We start from the raw sequence: 27,001 nt of genomic DNA, 5'->3' as shown, positions 1-27,001 counted from the left end.
TATGTTTCCATCTTCTATACAAGCCAAGTTATGCAACCTGTCCTCATAATTTAACCCTCTAAGCCCCGGTATCATTCTGGTGAATCTGCACTGCACCTCCTCCAAGACCAATGTGTTCTGAGGTGCGATGCCCCCTTTTTGATTGTTTTTTGCACCCATCTATTGACTTTTAATGATTTGTGTACTTGGATTCCTAAATCTCTTTGCTGCTGTACAGTTCCTATTTTCTCACCATTTCATAGAATAGAATCATAGAATCATAGAAGTTACAACATGGAAACAGGCCCTTCGGCCCAACATGTCCATGTCGCCCAGTTTATACCACTAAGCTAGTCCCAATTGCCTGCACTTGGCCCATATCCCTCGATACCCATCTTCCCCATGTAACTGTCCAAATGCTTTTTAAAAGACAAAATTGTACCCGCCTCTACTACTGCCTCTGGCAGCTCGTTCCAGACACTCACCACCCTTTGAGTGAAAAAATTGCCCCTCTGGATCCTTTTGTATCTCTCCCCTCTCACCTTAAATCTGTGCCCCCTCGTTATAGACTCCCCTACCTTTGGGAAAAGATTTTGACTATCGACCTTATCTATGCCCCTCATTATTTTATAGACTTCTATAAGATCACCCCTTAACCTCCTACTCTCCAGGGAATAAAGTCCCAGTCTGTCTAACCTCTCCCTGTAAGTCAAACCATCAAGTCCCGGTAGCATCCTAGTAAATCTTTTCTGCACTCTTTCTAGTTTAATAATATCCTTTCTATAATAGGGTGACCAGAACTGTACACAGTACTCCAAGTGTGGCCTCACCAATGCCCTGTACAACTTCAACAAGACATCCCAACTCCTGCATTCAATGTTCTGACCAATGAAACCAAGCATGCTGAATGCCTTCTTCACCACCCTATCCACCTGTGACTCCACTTTCAAGGAGCTATGAATCTGTACTCCTAGATCTCTTTGTTCTATAACTCTCCCCAACGCCCTACCATTAACGGAGTAGGTCCTGGCCCGATTCGATCTACCAAAATGCATCACCTCACATTTATCTAAATTAAACTCCATCTGCCATTCATCGGCCCACTGGCCCAATTTATCAAGATCCCGTTGCAATCCTAGATAACCTTCTTCACTGTCCACAATGCCACCAATCTTGGTGTCATCTGCAAACTTACTAACCATGCCTCCTAAATTCTCATCCAAATCATTAATATAAATAACAAATAACAGCGGACCCAGCACCGATCCCTGAGGCACACCGCTGGACACAGGCATCCAGTTTGAAAAACAACCCTCGACAACCACCCTCTGTCTTCTGTCGTCAAGCCAATTTTGTATCCAATTGGCTACCTCACCTTGGATCCCATGAGATTTAACCTTATGTAACAACCTACCATGCGGTACCTTGTCAAATGCTTTGCTGAAGTCCATGTAGACCACGTCTACTGCACAGCCCTCATCTATCTTCTTGGTTACTCTGATTTATCTTTCTTGGGTCCACATTGAACTCCATATGCCATAATTTTTCCTACTCACTTAATTTGTCTGTATCCATTTGTAACTTCTTGCTCCCATCATCACTACTTACTGCACCCCCCCCCCCACCCCCCACCCATAACGAAGCAGGAGTCAGGCCGGCTCCACTCATGATTCTTACACGGTCGCTGTAGCCTAAGCAGCGATCGCCACCAAAAGGTAAGTTTTTAAAAATAAAAAATGTTGTGGAGTCAGGAGGAGCAGGAGTGCTCACCCCTGACCACAGTAGTTTCGAACGCCACCCCAAACGGGCTGATATTCAACAATGTAAATTAGGTCGTCCAAATACTATAAATTAGATCCGAGGCCCAATTTTGGATTGGCTTTCTGTCTGCTTGCCTCTGGTTAAGTGGCAGGAAATGGGCCATAACCAATTTCTAGGCCATTATGTCTCACTGCTTCTGAATACTTCTATTTCTAAATAAACCTGACTATTTACGTTAATCTACACACATTGATTTGACTGTGCAGTGCTTTCCACCTTTCAGACAAGAAAACATGGTGGACAGCCATATGATCTCTGTTCTCTGATATCACAGGAGGGTAATATTTGTTAATCTTGGGTACGCTGTCTCAGTTCCTGCGAGATCTAGTTCTTTGGAGACTTAGTTTGTTTATGGAAACTGCCTATTTGCTGTGAGCACAAGTCAAATGTTGGGAGAAAGCTCGAATTCTTAACAGCTGCATCACACCTAGACCCACATGGTATTCTCTATTACCAGAATGTGTCTCTTCACCATCATCAATATGGGGAGGATCTAGTGTAGTTCATGTAAAAATAATGTGGTCTACATGATTTCTTTGTTTCTCAAATGTAGCCTGCCTGAAATGTGATGTTCAGGAGAGACTCATCAGTCCTGCTCTCCTTCCTGGACCATCTGACTTTACTGAGAAAACTGAGATCCTTAGAGACTTCCAGAACCCAAACAAAGCAACACACCCAGGAGCCCTGCAGCACAAACTCCAAGTTGTAAAGTAGGTAGACTTCTTTTGATCAATATAGCACACACAGTTGAAAGTCAGTATCACATCAAGGTGTTCAGGTAGTTTAGTCCATGGTCTTGCCCCTCTGTAACCTGCTGCGGCCCTACAACCCTCCAAGATGTCTGCGCTCCTCCAATTCTGGCCTCTTGCACATCCCCGCCTTGGGACGTATAACTGTGGTAAAGGCACTATGTAAATCCAAGTTTTTGTTGTTGTTTACATATATGTAAACAAGCCCCGAAAATACAGTCACCTTTTTAAAATTCCAGTGGTAACAATAACCTGCATTTATATAGTGCCTTTAACGTACAAAACAGTTCAAGGCACTTTAGAGAGTAATCATAAGAGGAATGGAACGCTAAGGAGAGAGAGGTTAGGGGAGGTGATTGAAGGATTTGGCGAAAAGCTAGGTATTAGGAAGGTTTTTAAAGGAGAAAAGTAATGAGAGAATAGCAGCATTCAACTCCCCCAAACTTATATACTATAAACCACACCAGCAATCTAATTTGAAGCCCACCTGAAATATGTTTTAACCTTTGCCGACCCGTTCGCCACTTTGGACTGTCGCCCTCTCTCAGCCTTGGTCTTTCCCCTGCCTACTATCAGCTTCAGCCACAAGTTGGCTCAGCTGCTTCCTGTCCACTTGTCACCTTGGCTGCTCATTACCTCAGCCAGTCCCCCATCTCCACCTACTCCCCCACACCCCCGCTAACCTCGGCTGTTTGGCACCTCAGCCGATGTCCTTCCTACCCACCTGTCCAAGGGAAAATCCAATCGCAAGCTAGAATTTGGATTATATCTCAAGGCAAGCCTGCCTGCTACCCACTGAAGGACTTTCTTCCCCGCCTATAATGAATCTCTATTCGTGGCTGGGTATCACTCCGTGCCCCCCCCCCACCCAGCCTACCCCCCCATCGCCCCCCCCCCCCCCCCCCCCCCACCACCACCACTGAGAGACTCTTCGGGCCTGAGAATACAAATTAGCTTGATGAAGGGTCGTTTGATGCTGGGAGTTCCCCCCACACACCCCCCTCCAATAAATGATTCTACGAGGCTGAGAACCATCCGCCCCCCCCCCCACCAGCTGAAGGATTTTATGGGCAACCCCCAACCATGGAAGGACCTCTGGGGAATAGGTATCTCCCCCCTTTTTGATGAAGGTCTTCTCGAGCCAGAAACCCTCCTTCATCTGCTGAAGCTCTGTTCAGACCTGGGAACCCGCCCCACCCTACCTCCTCCACTGAAGGACGATAAGGTTTTCTGCTTGCTGCATCCATCCCTGAAAGTCTTTCTGAGCCTGTCCCCTAATCCCAGCTGAAGGACTTTTTGGTTCTCCCTCTCCTATTGACGGTCTTTCTGTGCCTGAAAGTCTGTGCTCTTGCTGCTGGACCTTTTGGGCCTGTAATCACTCCCCCCACCACCCCTGTGTTAGATATTAATTGGGCCCAACCTTCCATTTGACAGACTTTTCCTGCTAGTCTCCCCCTCCCCATTCTCTCTGTCCTCCTCCTCCTCTCTAAGAATAAAACCAGACGGACCACCGGCATCAGACCACTAGGCACCGGACACGACAAAGGCAAACCAAGCCCAGTCGACATAGCAAAGTCCTCCTCACTAACATCTGGGGACTTGTGCCAAAATTGGGAGAGCTGTCCCACAGACTAGTCAAGCAACAGCCTCACTCACAGAATCATACCTTTCAGCCAACGTCCCAGACTCTTCCATCACCATCCCTGGGTATGTCCTGTCCCACCAGCAGGACAGACCGACCAGAGGTGGCGGCACAGTAATATACAGTCAGGAGGGAGTGGCCCTGGGAGTTCTCAACATTGGCTCTGGACCCCATGAAATCTCATGGCATCAGGTCAAACATGGGCAAGGAAATCTCCTGCTGATTACCACCTACCGCCCTCCCTCACTTGATGAACCAGTCCTCCTCCATGTTGAGCACCACTTGGAGGAAGCACTGAGGGTAGCAAGGGCACAGAATGTACTCTGGGTGGGGAACTTCAATGTCCATCACCAAGAGTGGCTCGGTAGCACCACTACTGACCGAGCTAACTGAGTCCTGAAGGACATAGCTGCCAGACTGGGCCTGCGGCAGGTGGTCAGCAAACCAACACGAGGGAAAAACTTACTTGGCCTCGTCCTCACCAATCTACCTGTCGCAGATACATCTGTCCATGACAGTATTGGTAGGACTGACCACCGCACAGTCCTCGTGGAGACGAAGGACACCATCCAACGTGTTGTGTGGCACCATCACCGTGCTAAATGGGATAGATTCAGAACAGATCTAGCAGCTCAAAACTGGGCATCCATGAGGCGCTGTAGGCCATCAGCAGCAGCAGAATTGTATTCCAGCACAATCTATAACCTCATGGCCCGGCATATTCCTCACTCTACCATTACCAACAAGCCAGGGGATCAACCCTGGTTCAATGAGGAGTGTAGAAGAGCATGCCAGGAGCAGCACCAGGCGTACCTAAAAATGAGGTACCAACCTGGTGAAGCTACAACTCAGGACTACATGCATGCTAAACAGCGGAAGCAACGTGCTATAGACAGAGCTAAGCGATTCCACAACCAACGGATCAGATCAAAACTCTGCAGTCCAGCCACATCCAGTCGTGAATGGTGGTGGACAATTAAACAACTAACAGGAGGAGGAGGCTCTGTAAACATCCCCATCCTCAATGATGGCGGAGTCCAGCACGTGAGTGCAAAAGACAAGGCTGAAGCGTTTGCAACCATCTTCAGACAGAAGTGCCAAGTGGATGATCCATCACGATCTCCTCCCGCTATCCCCACCATCACAGAAGCCAGTCTTCGGCCAATTTGATTCACTCCACGTGATATCAAGAAACGGCTGAGTGCACTGGATACAGCAAAGGCTATGGGCCCCGACAACATCCCGGCTGTAGTGCTGAAGACTTGTGCTCCAGAACTAGCCGCGCCTCTAGCCAAACTGTTCCAGTACAGCTACAACACTGGCATCCACCCGACAATGTGGAAAATTGCCCAGGTATGTCCTGTCCACAAAAAGCAGGGCAAATCCAATCCGGCCAATTACCGCCCCATCGGTCTACTCCCAATCATCAGCAAAGTGAAGGAAGGTGTCATCGACACTGCTATCAAGCGGCACTTACTCACTAATAACCTGCTCACCGATGCTCAGTTTGGATTCCGCCAGGACCACTCGGCTCCAGACCTCATTACAGCCTTGGTCCAAACATGAACAAAAGAGCTGAATTCCAAAGGTGAGGTGAGAGTGACTGCCCTTGACATCAAGGCAGCATTTGACCGAGTGTGGCACCAAGGAGTCCTAGTAAAATTGAAGTCAATGGGAATCAGGGGGAAAAACCTGCAGTGGCTGGAGTCATACCTAGCACAAAGGAAGATGGTAGTGGCTGTTGGAGGCCAATCATCTCAGCCCCATGACATTGCTGCAGGAGTTCCTCAGGGCAGTGTCCAAGGCCCAACCATCTTCAGCTGCTTCATCAATGACCTTCCCTTCATCATAAGGTCAGAAATGGGGATGTTCGCTGATGATTGCACAGTGTTCAGTTCCATTTGCAACCCCTGTGAAGCAGTCCGTGCCTGCATGCAGCAAGGCCTGGACAACATCTAAGCTTGGGCTGATAAGTGGCAAGTAACATTCGCGCCAGACAAGTGCCAGGCAATGACCGTCTCCAACAAGAGAGAGTCTAACCACCTCCCCTTGACATTCAACGGCATTACCATCGCCGAATCCCCCACCATCAACATCCTGGGGATTACCATTGACCAGAAAATTAACTGGACCAGCCACATAAATACTGTGGCTACAAGAGCATGTCAGAGGCTGGGTATTCTGCGACAAGTGACTCACCTCCTGACTCCCCAAAGCCTTTCCACCATCTACAAGGCACAAGTCAGGAGTGTGATGGAATACTCTCCACTTGCCTGGATGAGTGCAGCTCCAACAACACTCAAGAAGCTCGACACCATCCAGGACAAAGCAGCCCGTTTGATTGGCACCCCATCCACCACCCTAAACATTCACTCCCTTCACCACCGGCGCACTGTGTCTGCAGTGTGTACCATCGACAGGATGCACTGCAGCAACTCGCCAAGGCTTCTTCGACAGCACCTCCCAAACCCACGACCTCTACCACCTAAAAGGACATGGGCAACAGGCACATGGGAACAACACCACCTGCACATTCCCCTCCAAGTCACACACTATCCCGACTTGGAAATATGTCGCCGTTCCTTCATCGTCACTGGGTCAAAATCCTCGAACTCCCTACCTAACAGCAATGTGGGAGAACCTTCACCACACGGACTGCAGTGGTTCAAGAAGATGGCTCACCACCACCTTTTCAAGGGCAATTAGGGATGGGCAATAAATGCTGGCGTCGCCAGCGACGCCCACATCCCATGAATGAATAAGAAAATGTCCCCACTCCCCAGTAATACTTTCCCCTTCCCCCCTCCTTCATCCCTCACCCTGTCCCCTCTATCTCCATCTCCCATTTCCCTCCCCTTCCTTGCACGTTTCCCCTCGTCTCTTCCCTCCACATCCCTTCTGTCTACTCTCCCCCTTCCGTCTCACCCTCCTTCTTGCTCCCCCTTCCCCCCACTCCTCCGTGATAAGTTCTCCACTGCTAGGTCTACCCTACCCAATAGGGACTCTGGTTTACAGGGTTATTTAGAACAGCCTCCAGTGAGAGGTCTACCCCTCCAGGTTCCATTAGTGAGCCAAAATTGGCTGGTCAATCATCAACAGAACCCTAAGGCAGATCATTGATTTTACCACGGCAGAATGACGTGATATTGAAATTCCATCGCCAGCCATGACACGCTGGAGCCCAAAGAGACACTGCTTACCTCACCCGCCCAAGGACGAGGTTATGCCAACTTATGACCTTTCCTCATTGTGAGGTATGATTCTCCAGGTGGTGGCAACCCTCTGGTACCTCGCCCAAGTTGCAGTTCTTTATGTGTGGACTTAGTCAGGCTGTTGGTAAGCTATTCAATCAATAAAGTGCATCACAATTAAACATGATGTTGTCCCGCACGACACTCAGGCGTATTGGATCACTGATTCAATTGTAGCCTGTCAAAATCCCACACCGGTGATGCAACCTAAGCTGCCAAGGATCCAAACCAATAAGGTATATGGGAAAAGGTGGCTTTTTGTCATGTATAGCTGTTATTTACATGTTGGCTCTGAATTCCCGATCTAAACCACTGTGGGAGCACCTTCACCCCACAAGAAGTGCAGCAATTCAAGGAGAAGACCCACCAGCACTGTTTCAAGACAACTAGGGAAAAGCGATAAATGCCTTGTCGGTGTTACCCAGGAATATTTTTTTAAAAACTATATTCTGGAATACTGTGGTGCAATGACTTCAGATAATATTTTGGGTCTGGTTCATGGCAGATGACTGCGACCTGGAAATTACTTGGCACCCGATTTCAGGCTCGAACCCAGTGACAAAGGCAAACCACCACAGCGAAACACACAAGCAAGAGGACCGTGCAAAATTGGTCCTCTTATGTCATCAGGACATGAGCGGCGTGCTGGGCTCCCCAAGAGCCAGTGCACCAGTCGCGATGAGGATGAAGATCAACCGGTGGTGATGCCGGCAACGGAGAAACCGGGAGTTGGGGGGAACGAAGAGATCGGGGGTTGGGGGGGTGCAAGTGGTGGCCGGCAGTGGACCTCATTCTGAATGTGGAGGCAAAAGGAAGCAATCTGATTCTTGCTGGCTCCACATTCAGGTAAGTAGAAAATGTTTACTTACCTTTTCAGCCTCCAGCGATCCCTTTGAAGACCCTCTGGTTTGTCTGCTGTGTGCCTGAGAAAACTGACTGCAACATGTACAGTGCATGCTGCAGTAAGGCGCTAACCAATTTCGAGAACGGGCCTGAAACAGGCGTTAGGCCCCCGATCTGTATAGGCAGTGGGCCTAATGCCTGTTTCAGGTGGGTGACTAAAGGTCGTCCTAACCAATATGGTGTGTGGCGCATAGATGTTTATTAAAATTCTTACCTTATAGGGCTCTGAAATCTGACGGTGTCTGTGAATCTGTATTCTATGGGCTCCCTCTTATAATCAGACCCACAAACTGCTGGAAGTTGGATTGGGATGAACTGGAGACAAATCATCAAAACTTTCATGCACTCTGTCATACTTTAAAGGTAGGAATAAGAAGCACAAAATCACTGGCAAATACGTTATAAATGTAGAATAAGGTCTGGAACATTACATTTCATAGCTGCAGTATAAAAAAGTCTGAGACTAATTTCTCTGCTGCATTTTTGGCTCAGTTTTCCCTAAACCTAATGGAGAGCATCAAATATTGAAGTGCCTCATTGATTCACAAATGCAGACCCATCTCTTTACATTGTGGGCCTTTGAGATGATAACTTCACTTTTTTTTATCTTAAGGATTATCTTATTTGTCAGCAGTTGTAGAAAAGCCATAGTAAGCTTTCGTTAATATGAAATACATGCCCACATATTAAAGATTGATTCTGCGTAGTTGTAATGGCTATACAAGGTCAGTCCTGGAATATGGGAGACATTAGCTCATTAACCGTCCATGAGAAGAGAAAAGAATATAGTATGTATATAGTAAACAGTAGGTTGTGGATTTAACTCCCACTCCAGAGACCTGAGCATAAAATCTAGGCTGACACTCCAGTGCAGTACTGAGGGAGTGCTGCATTGTTGGAGGTGCCATCTTTCGGATGAGATGTTAAACCGAGGTCCCGTCTGCCCTCTCAGGTGGACGTAAAAGATTCCATGGCACTATTTCGAAGAAGAGCAGGGGAGTTCGCCCCGGTGTTCTGGCTAATATCTAACCCTCAATCAAAATCACTAAAACAGATTATCTGGTCATTATTATATTGCTGTTTGTGGGAGTTTGCTGTGCACAAATTGCCGTGTTTTCCTATATTACAACAGAGACTAAATTTCAAAAGTACTTAATTGGCTGTAAAGCACTTTGGGTTGTCCTGAGTTTGTGAAAGACGCTATATAAATGCAAGTCCTTTTTTCTCTTTTTTAAATCAGTCAAGAAGACTATAGGGGAATAATCTGGCTGAGTTATGAATGTACTGGGAAGAGATAAGACTTCAGTGCTACAAAGAACTAATGAACACTCATGTGTGGAATGTCCAGAGTGTAATAAGCAATCTAAGGCATCAAAGGTCTGCACAATAAATGGTAGCAGCTAACCTTAACACTAAACAAGCTTACATGTCAACAGCATACACACAGAACGTCATGATATATGGTACCCATAAAAAGATACAAGACACTGGAGCTCCTGGGGAACTTCAATCCTGCAGGAGACCTCGGTATGTGAATTATAGTGTTATAATTGGTACCTATATCTCACATGCACTGCATGTAAGAGGTTGTGTTTTATTATCTCATTGACTTGATTTAATAAAGCCTAGTAACCAGATGTTTTGGTGTTTCCCAGTCTTCGAACTTGCATTGGAGGTAAAGGCTGTATGACAATATCCTATAATACCTCCACATAAGGGCAATAGGAATATATGACAGTATCTTCTATAAACGCAATAGCAGTGACTATAGCAATGGGACCCTTTTAAACCAATTGACTGAACAAAATATGATGTTGTACAGTGCAGAGTTCAGATTCGATTGCAATCACTTGCCTTTGTGGCTTTCTTGATGTCGCCAAATTTATTTTTGTACCTCTTTGATGATTCTCCTGGTCTCACACTTTGTCACCTCCTCCCACACATGTGAAGTCGGGCTTTAGGTGTCTGTACTCCACCTACCCGAATTGCTTGTCGCTTGTGAGCCACCACGTCATCTACAAGCACAGATATATCACAGTCCTTATACATTTAGAAGTCATAATCCCTCTGATTCTGACCTCTTCCCGATTTTAATTGGTCCACCATTAGCAGCCTTGCCTCCAGCTGTCTAGGCCATAAGCTCTGGAATTCCCTCCCTAAACAAAGTGATACATTTTGGCAGGAAGAACAAGGAGGGGCAATATAAACTAAATAGTACAATTCTAGAGGGGGTGCAGGAACAGAGATACCTGGGGGTATATGTGCACAAATCTTTGAAGGTGGCAGGACAGGTTGAGAAAGCGGTTAAAAAAACATGGGATCCTGGGCTTTATAAATAGAGGCATAGAGTGCAAAAGCAAGGAAGTTATGTTGAACTTTTATAAAACACTGCTTCGGCCACAACTGGAGCATTGTGTCCAACTCTGGGCACCGCACGTTAGGAAGGATGTGAAGGCCTTAGAGAGGGTGCAGAAAAGATTTACTGAATGATTCCAGGGATGAGGGACTTTAGTTACGTGGATAGACTGGAGGAGCTGGGGTTTTTCTCCTTAGAGCAGAGAAGGTTGAGAGGAGATTTGATAGAAGTGTTTAAAATCATGACCGGTTTAGATAAAGTAAATAAAGAGAAATTGTTCCCATTGGCTGAAAGTGATTGGCAAAAGGCGACATGAGGAAAAACTGTTTTACGCAGCGAGTAGTTATAATCTGGAATGCGCTGCCTGAAAGGGCGGTGGATGCAGATTCAATCGTGGTTTTCAAAAAGGAATTGGATAAATATTTGAAGAGAAAAATATTGCTGGGCTACGGGGAAAGAGCGGTGGAATGGGACTAACCGGATTGCTTCTACAAAGAGCCAGCACAGGCTCGATGGGCCGAATGGCATCCTTCTGTATTTTAACAATTCTATAAACCTCACTGCCTCACTACCTCTCTCTCCTCCTTTAAGATGCTGCTTAAAACCTCTTCGACCAAGCTTCTGGTCACCTGTCCTAATATCTCCTTATGTGGTTCAGTGTCAAATTTTGTTTGAAAATACTCCTGTGAAGCGCCTTGGGACGTTTTACTACATTAAATGTGTTGTATAAATGCAAATTGTTGTTGGTGTTATTGTTCCTCTGCTTTGAACAACTGTTTCAGTGGCCACAGCTGCCTTTATCACAATTATTAGACTGTTAAGGCACTTACTCTGTGCAAATTTATTCATTTATTTTTGTTACTAGCCTGAGCAACACAGGGATTAAATTATCACCCAGTGGAGCTTTAGAACCGCATCTGGGTTGCGCCAATGCCTGTTAATTATTTAAACAAAAGCAAAATATTGCAGATGCTGGAAATCTGAAATGAAAACAGAAAATGCTGGAAATACTCAAGATCAGGCAGCATCTGTGGAGAGAGAAACAGATCGATAACTTTTCATCAAAAATGGAAGAAGTTAGAAAATTAACAGTTTTTAAGCAGGTGCAGAGCCAGGGAAAAAGAGGGGGGTGGCGGGGGAGGAAAGAACAAAGGGGAAAGGTCTGTGATAGGGTGGAGGGCAGGAGTGATTAAATGACAAAAGGGACGATGATGCAAGGCAAAGGGGGGTGGTAAACAAGAAAAGAAACAAAATATGGGTCCAGATGAGATGTGAATGGTTACAGAAGAACTATTACCCGTACCTGCTGTCTGAGAAAATGGGAGCAGTGGTTATGATCTATAGTTCGAAGAAAGGAATAGAAGGTTTTGCTGATAGGGTTAGATGAAGTAGGGAGGGAGGAGGCTCGTGTGGAGCATAAACAACCAGCATGGACCAGTTAGGCCGAATGGCCTGTTTCTGTGTTGTACATTCTGTGTAATTCTATTTAATTTAATTCCTCATCCCACTCCCACTCTGACCTCGCACGAATTCAAGATCTACCCCAATAACTCCAGAAATAGGGAATTTAACCCCTGATCTATGGAGTAAATTGAAATGCCACAGTGTGCCACTAGAGGGAGTTTTATTATAATCTGTAGCTTACTGACGACCTCATGTGACAGAAGACATTTACTGCAGCATTGTGATACAAGATAGTGTGTGAAATTCCTGCTACTAATAATTTTAGTGGAAAAGTCAGTGCGGGTATCATCTCCTACGCTAACTCATTCTTTCCCAGGAGATGAAAATTATGGAACTCCTTCCATCCATCAGTTTTCTCTTCCTCTACAATTGACAGCCTTTTAAAATCCAATGCTTAGGATCATCTAATCAATACTTCCTGCTTATTTTGTTACCTTGCCTTCCCTCCCGCTCTTTTCAACGTGCCAGAATTCCAAACTTTGGTAAAAGAGAAAGGCTGAAAAGTTTCGCACTGAAAGGTGGTAGATGTTTGTTCAGTAAATATACACAGGTGAAGTACATTTACCTGGATTGTGTTCAAGATGTTTTCTACTAAAATTAATGCACGTGGCTAAAACGGTGTCGCTATAGCCACACCTGTGGCTAGACAGCAATTTCTATTGAACAACACTGAATTAGTGATAAGTAATATTGTTAGTGTATCTTGGAAATGTTGAACTAACTACAAGTCTGCAGTTATTCAGCTGTGGCTCAGTGGGTAGCACTTTCACTTCTGAGTCAGAAGGTCATGGGTTCTGGCCCCATTCCAGAGATTTGAGCATATAATCCAGGATGACACTCCCATGCAAGTACCGAGGGAGTGCTGCACTATCGGAGGTGCCGTATTTTGGACGAGACGTTAAACCGAGAGCCCGTCTTCCCTCCCAGGTGGACTTAAAAGATCCCGCAGCCCTTTTCTCCAAGAAGAGCAGGGGGGTTCTCCCCGGTGTCCTGGCCAATACTTATCCCTCAACCAACATCCCTAAAACAGATTATCTGGTCATCATGACATTTCTGTTTGTGCTGTGCGCAAATTGACTACCGCATTTCCTACATTACAACAGTGACTACACTTCAAAAAGTATTTTGTTGATTGCAAAGTGCTTTGGGACGTCGTTCGGTTATAAAATATATAATTGCAAGTCCTTTCTTTTCTATTTCATTTTATAGAAACGAGACTGGATGCTTCTAGTTCGTTCTGAACCTCAGGTCATGGGACCCACTTGGTCAGTTCACGTTGACTCCTATTACGTCATACTGCCTTCCACAACAATGACGCTTCTGGTGAAGCCTGTAGCGGTCCAAGAACTCCTTTTACCCTGCGACCTTCCTTATAGATCTGATGATCCACCGGAAACAGCTCTAAGTAAAATAGAGGTGAGTGAGTGCGCTGGTCGTCCGTATGGACTGGGGACAGAGAGATGGTAATGTAGTAAAGTGAGCTAACTTCATCCATACAAATAGAATTTGCAGAAATCTCTCCCGATGACTCAGCGAGTTTTTTCACTGAGTAGCTGAGCCATATAGACAGGGGCCCTGTGCAAATAGGGGGAGCCAAGTAGCAGAAGAACTTAAGAAATAGGAGCAGGGGTAGGCCGTACGGCCCCTCAAGCCTGCTGCACCATTCAGTAAGATCATGACTGATCTTCTACCTCAACTCCACTTTCCCACCCGATCCTCATATCCCTTGATTCCCTTAGTGTCCAAAAATCTATCGATCTCAGTTTTGAATGTGTTCAACGACAGCCCTCTGGGGTAGAGAATTCCAAAGATTCACAACCCTCTGAATGAAGAAATTCCTCCTTATCTCAGACCTAAATGGCCGACCCCTCATCTTGAGACTATGACCCCCTAGTTCTGGACTCTCCAGCCAGGGGAAACAGTCTCTCAGCATCTACCCTGTCTAGCCCCCTCAGTATTTTAAAACTCACCATAACACAGAAAAACTGCATACAACTGCAGAATCAAAAGGTTCCAGCATTTAAAGATACTGTCAGAAGGGGACGAGGCGGAGTCGGTGGATTTGTTACAATATCAATACAAAATTAAGCAGTTTGATTTAAGTAGTATGTTATGATATGATCTGCTTCATTATTAATGCAGTGTGTAAACATTCTACAGACCAATTTCTTCCTGCATTTTACCACACCTTTATGTTTCAATAAATTGGGGGTTGGTGGAGAGGGCTTCTGCAGAGGGGTGCAGAGAGTCCCGAATGTTATAGGTGCCCACGGGCCCAAGAATGCTTCATCTGATTGCACACAAACCAGGAAGGTCCCGAGTTCAATCCCCAGTCAATGCTGAGTTAGTTTATCTCATTTAAGGTGGTGGTAGGAGCACTGTAATTCACTTCATTATCATTGCATTGGGGGTGGGGAGGAGAGGGAAATCGATAAACGACCCTTCCTGGAAGTGTGCATGTGGACATCAGGTGAAAGCATGATGAGGCTTGATTGTGTGATGTCCTGCCACAGTCAATTAGCCTGCCAAGGCTCACATGTGAAAAGGCACTTGGCTGAGATATATGATGGTGGCTGGCATCTGTGTAACTTTTCCCCAGCAAGAGATGAGGGAAGAAAATTAGGGCTAAAAACAACAAACTAAAGCTTTCATTTTGCATTTTTGTAGGACATATTGGATGGGCTAGATGTAGAATCTACATATAACCCACTGAGTCTGAAAAGTAATCTGTACAGGCATCTCAGAGGGACTTTGGTTAGAACTCCTTATCGTCAGCAACCAAAGCAAGTACAGCGTAAAGAACAGCATCATCCTGAACAACTACATAGACAGGTATTTATCTTCACTTTATTAGTGATCTGATTTATAGGGGAGTATTAGCCTGGCTAAAGCACACCTGCCCAAAATAATGGAAAGAAAACGTCTTGGATAGTATTTTCTCCTTTAGAAGGGATATTCTCAGTTTTGTTAGTTTAAAAACACAGCAATGCTCCATAATGGCCCATTTGATGAGTTCATTGCCTAGTGTGGATCAGAGCTATACAGGCCAGGTATGTCGCAGGTTCCATTTGTGCTCTGTGCTGAGCTAGCTGATCTCAGCTTGGGTAGCAGTTGGGACACTATAATTGGCCGTAGTGCTAAGGAAGGGGAAGAAACTTACCTAGGCTTCCCACATCTGCTCACCACTCAAAGACTCATGCAGGAAAGTGCACGTGTGTGGATATCTGATAAAGACAGAATCAGGCTCAGCCATGACATCCCCCATGGGGTGATCTAATTGAGGTGTTTAAGATGATTGAAGGAATTGATAGGGTTGATAGAGAGAAACTATTTCCACTGGTGGGGGGAGTCCAGAACAAGGGGACATAACCTTAAAATTAGAGCTAGGCCGTTCAGGGGTGATGTCAGGCAGCACTTCTTCACACAAAGGGTAGTGGAAATCTGGAACTCTCTCCCCCAAAAAGCTGTTGAGTCTGGGGGCCAATTTCAAAACTGAGATTGATAGATTTTTGTTGGGGAAGGGTATTAAGGGTTATGGAACCAAGGCGGTTAGATGGAGTTTCAATTGACCTAGCCTTAACAGCTTTTTGGGTAGAGAGTTCTAGATTTTCACTACCTTTTGTGTAAAGAAGTGCTTCCTGACATCACTCCTGAATGGCCTAGCTCTAATTCTAAGGTTATGCCCCCATGTTTTGGACTCTCCCACCAGAGGAAATAGTTTCTCCCTATTTACCCTATTTACAGCCGGACCATAGATGTTTTCTCAGCCACTTCTTTACTTTCCTCGGATGAATGAGCAGCATTTGTTCAAGATGCAGGATCAATGCAAATGTACACGGGTATGTGCTTTCAAATAGCACACATTCTCATCATGGAAAGATTAACCATTAACAGTGTCAGCATCAGATAGTCAAAATAGGGGAAATTTACATTCAGGCAGGATCAGCTATTTAAAGATATCAAAATAAGATATCATTGATAGATATCAAAATCTTTCTTGTTTGTAATTTTTTGACCAAAAAAAAAGTATGTTAGCAGAATTGAAGCCCATGGGATTAAAGGGGTATGGATATGAAATTGGTTAAGGGACAGAGAGCAGAACCTTGGTGGTGAACGATTGTTTTTCAGACTGGAGGGAATTATACAATGGTGTTCCCCAGGGGTCAGTTTTAGGACCCCTGTTTTTTTTTTATATATATTAATGAACTGGACTTGGACATACAGGGCATAATTTCAAAGTTTTCAGATGACACGGAACCCAGAAATGTAGTAAACAGTGTGGAGGATAGGAACAGGCTTCAGGAGGACAGAGACAGACTGGTGAAATGGACAGACACATGGCAGATGAAATTTATCGCAGAGAAGTGTGAATTTATTCATTTTTGGTAGGAAGAATGAGGAGAGGCAATTTAAACTAAATGGTACAATTTTAAAGGGGGTTCAGGAACAGAGAGACCTGGGTGGGTGTATGTACAGGTGGCTGGACAAGTTGAGAAAGCTGTCAAAAAGGCATATGGGATCCTTGGCTTTATAAATAGATTGTAAACAATTTTACAACACCAAGTTATAGTCCAACGATTTTATTTTTAATCCCACAAGCTTTTGGGGGCTTTCCCCTTCCTCAGGCGGTGTGGAAATGACAATTTCGAATCCTTCGCATTTTAAGATCACATAACAAAGCCTGGTGATTACTGCCCGTTGCCAAGGCAATCACAGTGAGCAGACAGAAAGGTGTCATCTAAAAGGCCACTGAATATACAACCCCCCAAAAAAAAAGAGAGAGAGAGAGATAAGGAAGACAGTCAATGACCCGTTATAAATAGAGGCATAGAGTACAAAAGCAAAGAAGTTATGCTAACTTCTTGCTTTAATCTTTGCTTTGCTTTAATCTTTAGAAAACATTGATTAGGCGCCAGCTGGAGTATTGTGGCCAATTCTGAGCACCACACTTTAGGAAGGATGACAAGGCCTTAGAGAGGATGCAGAGGAGATTTACCAGAATGGTACCAGGGATGAAAGACTTCAGTTACGTGGAGAGATTAGAGAAACTGAGGATGTTTTCCTTAGTGCAGAGAAGGTTAAGGGGACATTTGATAGAGGTGTTCAAAATTATGAAGGGTTTTGATAGAGTAAATAAGGAGAAACTGTTTCCAGTGGCAGAAGGGTCGATGACCAGAGGCACAGATTTAAGGTAATTGGCAAAAGAGCCAAAGGTGAGATGAAGGAAAAAAAATTTTTGCAGCAAGTTGTTATGATCTGGAATGCACTGCCTGAAAGGGCGGTGGAAGCAGATTCAGTAGTAACTTTCAAAAGGGAATTAGATAAATACTTAAAGGGGAGAAAATTGCAGGGCTATGGGGAAAGAGCAGGGGAATGGGACTAATTGGATAGCTCTTTTACGGACATGATAGGCCGAATGGCTTCCTTCTCTGCTGTATCATTCTACGATTCTATGTTAGTTAGACAATATTTATACTAACACTGATAATGAAATTGCATCGTACTAAGCCATGGGACCAGGAATTTCTCAAGATCAGCCCCTGGTCTGCACTGAGTTAACTGATCTCGGCTGAGCCAGCAGTTGGGATGTGAGAATTGGCTTTGACGGCCCCGGCATCCTGATTGCTATCCAGCTGTGTAACTGCTGGAAAGTGCACACTTGTGGGTGTTAGGTGAGCGTTAGATCAGCTCGGTTGTGATGCCCATCACAATTGAATAGACTGCTCATTGTTTCAGCTTGCATGTGAAGCACAGCTCCCAGCATCCATGGAGTCTTACTCCAACTTGCAGTGTTTTCAGGACAGGGCGGAGGGGGGGGGGGTTGGGGGGGGAAGCAAATTTTATAACAACAATAACTTGCATTTACATAGCGCCTTTAATGTAGTAAAATATCCCCAGATGCTTCACAGGGGCGTTATCAGGCAAAATTTGACACCGAGCCACTTAAGGAAATAGTGAGACAGGTGACCAAAAGCTTGGTCAAAGAGGTAGGTTTTAAGGAGCGACTTAAAGGAGAAGAGAGAGGCGGAGAGGTTTAGGGAGGTAATCCCAGAGCTTAGGGCCGAGACGGCTGAGGGCACGGCCGCCAATGGTGGAGCGATTAAAATCGGAGATGTGCAAGAGGCCAGAATTGGAGGAGCGCAGAGATCTCGGAGGGGTTGTAGGGTTGGAGGAGGTTTACAGAGATAGGGAGGGGCGAGGCCATGGAGGGATTTGAAAACAAGGATGAGAATTTTAAAAAACACTGACTATAAATCATTGGTAATCAATGGAAGTAAGAAAAATATTGTAATCAATAACATAAAGTACCTTAATATGAACTTTTAAATATTCACACCGAGTATTTTTGCTTATGTGCTGGAAGGAATGGCAATGAAGGGAACTGAAGCATAAATCGTGTTTGAACATAGAACCACCTAAATACAAATTAAAATTAAAATTAAAAGGCAGCACATTGGCACAATGCATTAAACCAGATTCGTTCTCCTACACTGCTTAGTACAGAGCAGATAAGTACTTGAAAGGAAAAAATTTGCAGGGCTACAGGGAAAGGGCGGGGGAGTGGGACTAGCTGGATTGCTCTTGCATAGAGCCGGCGCGGACTCGATGGGTCGAATGGCCTCCTTTTGTGCTGTACCCTTTCAATGATTCTATGCTGAGTTGTTGCGCCTAAAGAAGCCAGTGGCTTCTTTGGAAATTGGTCCGCCGGCCTCATTTGTATACTACCGGCGAGCTGCGTGCATCAGGTACCGCCCGAGAGGCAGCTCGCCGGTCACGGGGGGAGTGAGAGAGATCGGCTGTTTGGAAGACTGGTCGAGGGCAGCAGGTAAATCCAGGAGAGGCAATAGGGAGCAGGGTGTGGCGGGGAGGGGAGCGGGCGAGCGCAGACCGACAGCAGCGCGCAGTTTAATATGAAGCCAGGAGGAGCACCACTGTGTACTAATTTTGTACATATCATTTTGGTTGCAGCCTCCGGTGGCCCCTAAAAAACTGACCGCATCACACATGGCATGTGCTGTGGTCAGTCGTGATCCAGTGTGGTAAAGGGGGCCTGAAACAGGCATTAGGCCCCCTCCCCCCCGATTTGCATAGGCAATAGTTCTAACCACCCATAAAGGAGTACAGGGCGCCCTAGCCAATATGGCGGGCAGTGCACTTCTGGCGCGGACTGAGCAAGCGCACTCCGCAGGCCACATCGGACCTTTCAGTGACCGTTTTTCCAGTGAGAAACGGACACTGTGCAATTGATTTTCTAGGGCAGTATCTCACAAAGAAATCCTTTTTAATAGTAAATTGCTACGTGTATTTAGAATCGTGAAATGTTGCACCACAGAGTCCTTTTTAATAGTAAATTGCTAAAGTGTATTTAGAATCGTGAAATGTTGCACCATCGAGTCAGCATTTTTCTCCACATGAGCCACCTAGTCTAATCTCACTTCCCTGCTCGCTCCTCTATTTTCACCAACTATTTAAATCACTTTTCAAGGAATTTTGAGTCTTGCTCCAACAAAAATTTATGGCAGAGAATTTCACATTCTAACCACCCTCTGCATAATTTCTGTAGCGTCATTCACGACCTCTGGATGTTCCAAAGCGCTGCAGAGCCAATTAACTACTTTTGGAGCGTAGTCACTGTTGCAATAGAGGAAATGCAGCAGCCAGTTTGCGCACAGCCAGGTCCCACATTGAGGTAATGACTAGATAATCTGTTTTAGTTGGTTGAGAGATAAATATTGTTCAGGACTTTTTCTAACTTCCCTTTTAATACTTCTTGTGATTATCTTCAATCTGTCTTCTCTTGCTACCATCTCACTGACCAGTGGAAACGATCTATCACTATTTACATTATCATAACTCTTCATAATCTTAAAGACCTCCATCTGGTCAACCTTTAACCTGCTAAATTCTAGTGAAGAATTCCCTAACTTCTCAAGTCTCTGTTTATAACTGTAACCCCTCATCCTTGTGTGATCTAGTCTCCTCTCAATCTCTTCTCCCCCCACATGATTCTTTGGCAATACAGTACACTTAATTTGGATTTAGAAAGTCAGAAACTATTATGAATTGAGTGATAAAGGGATATGGAAACGGAGCAGTCACACGGGATTGGGACTACTCCTCATGTGGAGGATAAACACCAACACGGACTGGGTGGGTCGAATGGCCTGTTTCCATATTGTAATTTCTATTTATTGTGCACATTATAGCTGGCAAGTTACCAGTCTCTGAAATTTTTATTCAACCAGGATCAGATAATTGATCAGCACCTCTTTTCTTTTGAACTTGGATGTTCAGAACATCAAGGCACCAAAACTTTGAAAAACGCTGCGTAGGCCCTTCCATCATTACTGAAAACAGATGTACATTGTATAGCTGATGAGAAAATTCTGTAACTTGCAATGCCAGCAGGCTGGAAATGAAAACATGCACTTGTATATTCAGAATTTGTTATCTACTACAATAGGGTTGCAGAGAGGTGATCAGTTGCTGTTGAAACTTCATGCCTCCAACTGGATATGGTGTGCAGCCATGGTATGGTCAGGAGGATGGTGGCAATGGATGCTGATCACCATGCAGCTCCTGGTACCTGCTTTCCATCTACAGAGGGCTCCAATCACTGCCTGTCAGTCGTCCAGTAACCATTGAGTGACTATCCTGCTTGGGAAAATATAAGCAAGGTCTTTAAGATCGAGGTGCCCCCACAATTTACGTGCTTGGCATTCGGATATTGAAATCAAGTCAACGTTCTGTGCTAGATTCGTCTTTGCTGGTAGCACGAAACGGTCTCATAGGGAATCAGCAGCTTGTTATGCACTGTGCTCAATGAACGTCAATGAAAAAGAAATTTGGGCGCAGTGTAAAATGGACTGCTGATTCACTGAGCCCATTTCACGCTACTGGCGAAAACCAATTTCACCCCCAGTAATCCTGAATCAGAAAGGTCTGTGGTAATTCATGGAACAGTTAATGTTTGACCAGCTAACCTGGCTCAATAGGAGTAGACCTGTCAACGGGAGCTGGAACGCATCCCACTCGTGCAGTGTGGTGCTGTCTGCAGTGAGTGGAAAGCTCACCAATGTTCCGTGCACGAAAGCTGCTAGTTGTACTCCAGCAATATATTGCATACACTTGGGGATCCCTAAGTGTGGCTCTTGCCAACTCTTTGGTGAGGCTTTCTAGGCTTTGTTTCCCTACTGGGAGAGAAATTATTTAAATGGTTAATGCTTGCATTAAGTTAGTGCAGAGAGGAATTTCGTAACATAGTAATATTAGGAACAGGAGTAGGCCATTCAGCCACTGGGGCCTGCTCCACCATTCAATTAGATCATGGCTGATCTGCACCTCAGCTCCATTTTCCCACCTTTGCTCCAACATCCCTTACCCAACAAAAATCCATCTGTCTCAGTCTCGAAAGCTCCAACTGTCCCAGCATCCACAGCCTTTTGGGTGAGAGAGTTCCAGTGCATTAAGATTCACACAAGTGCATTAAGCATGCATACAAGAACAGTACCTAGTGTAATTTCTACCCTTGTATTAGGCAAACAGAAACTCTACCTGTGTGGATTTCCCACGAGCCTGATTGGTAAACCGTTAAACAGAATGATGTGTTTATGTGTGTGTCAGATACCTACCTGGCCAAAGAAAAGAAATACCATGGTGTATTGCATGGTATACTTCCTCTACCACAGATCACACTATAGACTTCATTGTGATCCAGTCTCTTTTGCTTTGCAAATCATTACATAATTAATATTTAACTGGAAGTGCAAAATAGCACTGCTGGACAAGGTAGCCTTTGGAGCATCCCAGGAACACAAAATCACACAGTGTCTTGGTGTGGATGCCAAAGCACAAATTAAAATATTGTGGTCTTTGATCACAGTATGGGGAGCAAAATAATTCTGGCACAATTTTCCTGTCACCATTGAAATTTCCTCTTACGTTTTCTTATTAACTTTGGTATGTACATATATTGAGCAGTAACAAAAATGAGCTACATTTTGAACTTCTGCATCCCGGGGGTAGGGTGGGAATTGGAATGTCAGCACTGGGGAGGAAGTTGGAATATTCAAAGCAACTTCAATAAACCCAGGACATTCACAAGCATCTGGTAGGTACACTGTCCAGTGTGGAACAAAGCTATGTGAAACAGGAAGATCCCAGATTTGATCCTCAGTCTGTGGTGAGATGGCAGATCTCAGCTAGTCTGGTGGATTCTGGGCTTTCAGGAGAGGAGGGAGGGGAGACAAAAAAAATTGAATGGAAAAGAGTACATTTTTATTACAATGAGGTGAGCACCCATGATGTTGAGTTATGAACAAGTGTACTCTTCAGGTAAAGCAGGGTTAGAGGGCGTGGGATAATTGGACCAAGGCACACAGATGTAATTCAGGCCTTATTTTAAGTCACACATTCTGTCTTTATTTTTGTATTTCCATTATAGATTCCTTGATCAGCATTTATAATGGTAACTACCTATGTAAACTTGTCAGGCTGTAATTACACTCTCCTGCCAGTAGTGGCATTGCAACACCACTGGCAGGAGGATGTAATTAAAGCCTGACAAGTTTTACATGGGCAATTCCCAATATAAATGGGGACATAGCAATTCATAATGGGAAGAAAATGGCAGCAACATGCACAGATGTAAGATTTTAAAAAAATATTAGAGATTATATGGCACTGTAAAAAAGTTGAAAAAAAACTCGAAGGAGGGGTCGATTTTAACGTTTGGGCGGCCGACCAGCGGAGGGAGCCAGCAACCCACCCGTTCCCGCAGTGAAGAGCCATTTTGAGCCCCGGGTCCCATTCGAATAGAACCAGCGAGCTGACGGGCGCAAAACAGCCGTCCCGGTGCAACTCGGCAGCGTAATTGTGGACGACCCTGGCCCGGCAGCAAGGTAAGTTTCGGGTGAGGTCCTGATCGATAGGGGATGTTGGGGGGGTGGGGGGGAGAACCGGTATGGCAGCAACCCTGATTATTTTTGCAAGGGCTGGAAGAGCACTCCTGCCCTTCCTACTCCTCAAACATAATTTAAATCTTTTCATGGCCTCTCCGGCTCTATCACCAGCGAAACTGATTGGAGAGTGCACGGCGCATACTCTGACCAGTTCTATCCGAAAATGGCAATTGGGGCATTATATGTCTTATAGTTCCCCAAATTTGCATATTAAAAGGGGCCTTCCACCTGAAACAGGCAGGCCCTTCAGTGGCGATGGGCCAATCATCGCCATTAATGGGGCGGTAGGTCTGCCAACTCCATTTTGAGGCCGTTACTGTTAATGCCGATTTCAGATGGTTAAAATCAACCCCAAAGAGTCATTTCTGATGCTGGTCATTAGCAACGGAGGAATTTCCACAACTCACAGCTAAGAAGCAACAAAGAACTGACAAATCGGCTTTAATGAACCATGGCAAAAGCAACAACATGTATTTTTGTAGGTGTGTTTAACATGGCAATTAAAGTTCTCAGCTAGGAAAACATGACATTAGCACAGGTTCCAAAATAAATACAACTGCAGCAAAACAAATTACTGGAGGAAGCCATTTGAGATCTTGATGACATGTTATGCAGCATACCTTGTGCGTGCTTGTGTTTGCATTAATGACCTGATCTTCAAGATAAAGAAAGTGTCACTTGTGGCAAAAAAAAGTTGCGTTTAAAGAAGTTTGAGTTAGTGCCATAAATAAGATATACATTTCATGTTATGGGTCTTTTGTTTTATTTTTAGGTCTTTTCTAACCTTCTTGTGAGGACTTAAACTGCAATTAGCTGTTTTGAAATTTGAAAATAGACTCTCTGATTTGAACAAAATAGTTCTTTTTAAAATCCAGAAGAGTTACCAGGTCCTCATGAATTTTTGATCGAATGAATAGGCTTTTAGGCTCTCGTATTATGACTGCACTTAAAAGAGACAGCCACCAAATCAAAACTAAAACAAAAAGATTTTTGTCACAATCTTCACAAAGTCTTTCTCCTGTCTCCTCTTGCTGATCTATGTTTCCACGGACACCAATATCCCTCTGGTACCATGTGTGAATCTAGATTGTGAGTGTGATTTTTATCGCTCCACCGTTGGCTGCCTAGACCTTAAGCTCTGGGATTTCCTCCCTAAACCTCTCCGCCTCTCTACCCCTCTCTCCTCCTTTAAAACACTCCTTGACCAATCACCTGTCCTAATATGGCTCGGTGTCAAATTTTGTCTGATGACGCTCCTGTGAAGCACCTTGGGACTGTTTACTGCAGTGAAGGTGCTATATAAATCATAGTATCATAGAATCATAGTAGGTACAGGACAGGAATGCAAGTTGTTGTTGCTGTTGGCGGGCTAATTAACATTAGATGACACCAGAGTCAAGCCTCATTTGTCCTCACACGATGTCAGAACACACTTCTTTTCCAGGAGGGAGTCGCTGGATAGTGATAGCGCTGCTGATCATTTTCCCTCCTCCTAGCCCATTGGCACGGAGTCTAATTGTAGTGCTCTAGTCATTGCCTTGGCTGAGATCAGCTAACGCAGCACAGATTAGGAATTGAACCTGGGGCCTCTGGGCTGTATGGCTCAGTTACTTACACACATGCTTTAGCAATTCAACCATTGGGAGAAGCCATTGCGTAGATGCCAACAGGAAATGTTATTGTTTTGTTATGGTGACACACTATTAATTGTCTCTTCCTTTTGTTTCTCCTCCAGCAACAGAACAGGCCATACCAAAGTAAAATAAAAGCTACTGTGGCCCCCCTCCCGTTAGCCCGTCAGCCCATCAATCAGCCCAAGAGTTTCAGGCCTGCATTGCCGATGAACACAAGCTCTTATAGAACAACCTCGTTTTCAGATGATGATGAATTTCTGTCAGGCTTCTGATGCATTTTTTGTTTTAGTTTTCCCGCACACTGATGTTAAAGTGGTAGAGTGTAATTTTTCTGTGACCTGTAGCTGTTGTGAGACAGGGGTTGAATATTGCACTGGTTTCAGGTCAGAGAAACTGGGTGTGCTCATTTTTGTGGTCAGAAAACATAGAATAACATTTCCCTGGCAGTGGGCTACTGGTGAGCTTTTCTGTTTACATTTCCAGTTACTGCTGCTTGTTGTAGCCGTGGGATGCTCCGAGATTTCTTTACAGGTCAAATTTTTGTCGCCTAGCTCTTAGCCTTGCAAGATCCTGACATAACTTCTGAGACCCAAGCTTAAATCTAGTCAGACCAAATGAGATGAAATTCTTCTCTATCTGCCGTCTACAAGGGTCCTAGATTAAGTGAATTTAGGAACATAGGAACAGGAGTAGGCCATTCAGTCCCTCGAGCCTGCTCCAATTTGGATGGTCTTAGTCTAGTCCCCATAGAGCATGGGTCTTCAACACTCTAATTAGGCACTAAATTGGCAATCTCACTTAGAAAATTGGAAAGATGCAATGCTGGCACCGGAATGGGTGCTTTGCTGGTTGGGCTGAGGCACCTCGCTGGCACAGAGGAGAAGGAGCATTGCTCTTCATGTAACCTGTTCTATACCGGACCTGGGATTGCTAGATGTAGACACATGTAGGTGCTCAGAATGATAATTGTTCCATTTATCAACATCGCTCACCTTGATGAACACAAAAAAAAGTTGTTAAAAAATTAATCTTATCCCCCGTAACCCTTCATCCTTAATTACGGCTTCAGTGCAGCTTTGGCCTGTACGTTAATCACTAATGCACCGTAACATAAACTACCCTGTGGTTTCACCTGCATTAAGGAGCATGAGCGTGCAAATCCAAATGCAGTTATTTATTTTGCCCGAATGCGTTTTCAAACATACTGAAGAACATGGGAAGGAACAACTAGCAAAAATAAAAGTCAGAGTGACGTGTTGTGAGATCGTACTCACAGAGTTGAATTTGAATTCCTTATCTCAGCGTGCCATCATCGGGGACAGGTCACACACACTTCTCCCCACTGACTGGCTCTACATTGCAATTGGGAGAATCCTGGGGTAAGGTCACCTCCTCACTAATGGGGGCAATGCATGTGACAGGGGAAGCCAGAAAGATACCCGGGGGAATAAATACAAAGAGAGCACGTGGCGAGTACAATTAGAGGGCAGCGGTTAAAAATTAGGAGAAAGAAAGTAAATACCTTGTGCATGTCTACTGGCTACACTGGGTAAATCAGAATCTGGTTATTAGCATAGTAATAAGCCTACCAGATTTTGCTACGTTCTTAATTTTAACTTGGATCAGTTGGTTTCAGTTCCTGTTAAGTCAGTAATCTTTTTACACAATTTATATCAGGAGCATTCTCCCTCCAGGATTTTTTTGTGAAATATGAGGAAAAATATATTCTGTTGCGCAGTTTCATGAGGACTTTCAATTGTACTGGGAGATTTCCATCGTTGTGAAACTTCAATATTACTTTTAATAGTTAGCAGTATACTACAATAAAATTCATGTGGCACATGAAAAGATATTGAACAGCTCTAATTTTGTCTGTAAACTTGATGAAAGGAGTCAAAAAAAGTTAACAATTAACGGTGCACTGCTGCAAACAGGCTTGAGGGGCTGAATGGCCTACTCCTGTTCCTATGTTCCTAAAATGTAGAGTGTAGCCACAAGTAATCATTTGGAAATTGCAAACTGCACTCCATTTTTTCCCCTTCCTTTATTTTTCATTTTTGGTTCCTTCCACATATCACTCTGATATGCCCAAGTTAGCAGTGCTCTTTAAGACTTGAACAACAATGAGATCAGTACTGTGATCATCCTTCTGCACTGTATTTTACCCTCTTGGTCATCGTCACTTTTTTTGCCCCATTGTGGCTCACACACACCTGTGCGTTTTCTAACACTGATTAAAAC

At 44.7% G+C, this 27,001-nt stretch overlaps 1 protein-coding gene across 1 annotated transcript in view; it reads left to right on the top strand.

Moving 5' to 3' along the window:
• The window catches only part of m1ap (meiosis 1 associated protein), a 52,051-nt gene extending 25,476 nt beyond the window's left edge, over positions 1 to 26,575 (top strand). Inside the window, exons 5-9 of the mRNA XM_067977661.1 lie at positions 2,354 to 2,510; positions 8,567 to 8,708; positions 13,375 to 13,581; positions 14,833 to 14,997; positions 24,862 to 26,575. Coding sequence (XP_067833762.1) covers positions 2,354 to 2,510; positions 8,567 to 8,708; positions 13,375 to 13,581; positions 14,833 to 14,997; positions 24,862 to 25,032 — 842 coding nt within the window. The 3' untranslated portion in view covers positions 25,033 to 26,575. The remainder of the gene's footprint in view (positions 1 to 2,353; positions 2,511 to 8,566; positions 8,709 to 13,374; positions 13,582 to 14,832; positions 14,998 to 24,861) is intronic.
• Positions 26,576 to 27,001: the final 426 nt, after the last annotated feature.

Source organism: Heptranchias perlo, chromosome 1, assembly GCF_035084215.1.
Source record: "Heptranchias perlo isolate sHepPer1 chromosome 1, sHepPer1.hap1, whole genome shotgun sequence".
Taxonomy (NCBI): domain Eukaryota; kingdom Metazoa; phylum Chordata; class Chondrichthyes; order Hexanchiformes; family Hexanchidae; genus Heptranchias; species Heptranchias perlo.
The sequence above is the reverse complement of the archived record's forward strand: the minus strand, read 5'-3'. Positions and strand labels throughout refer to the sequence as shown.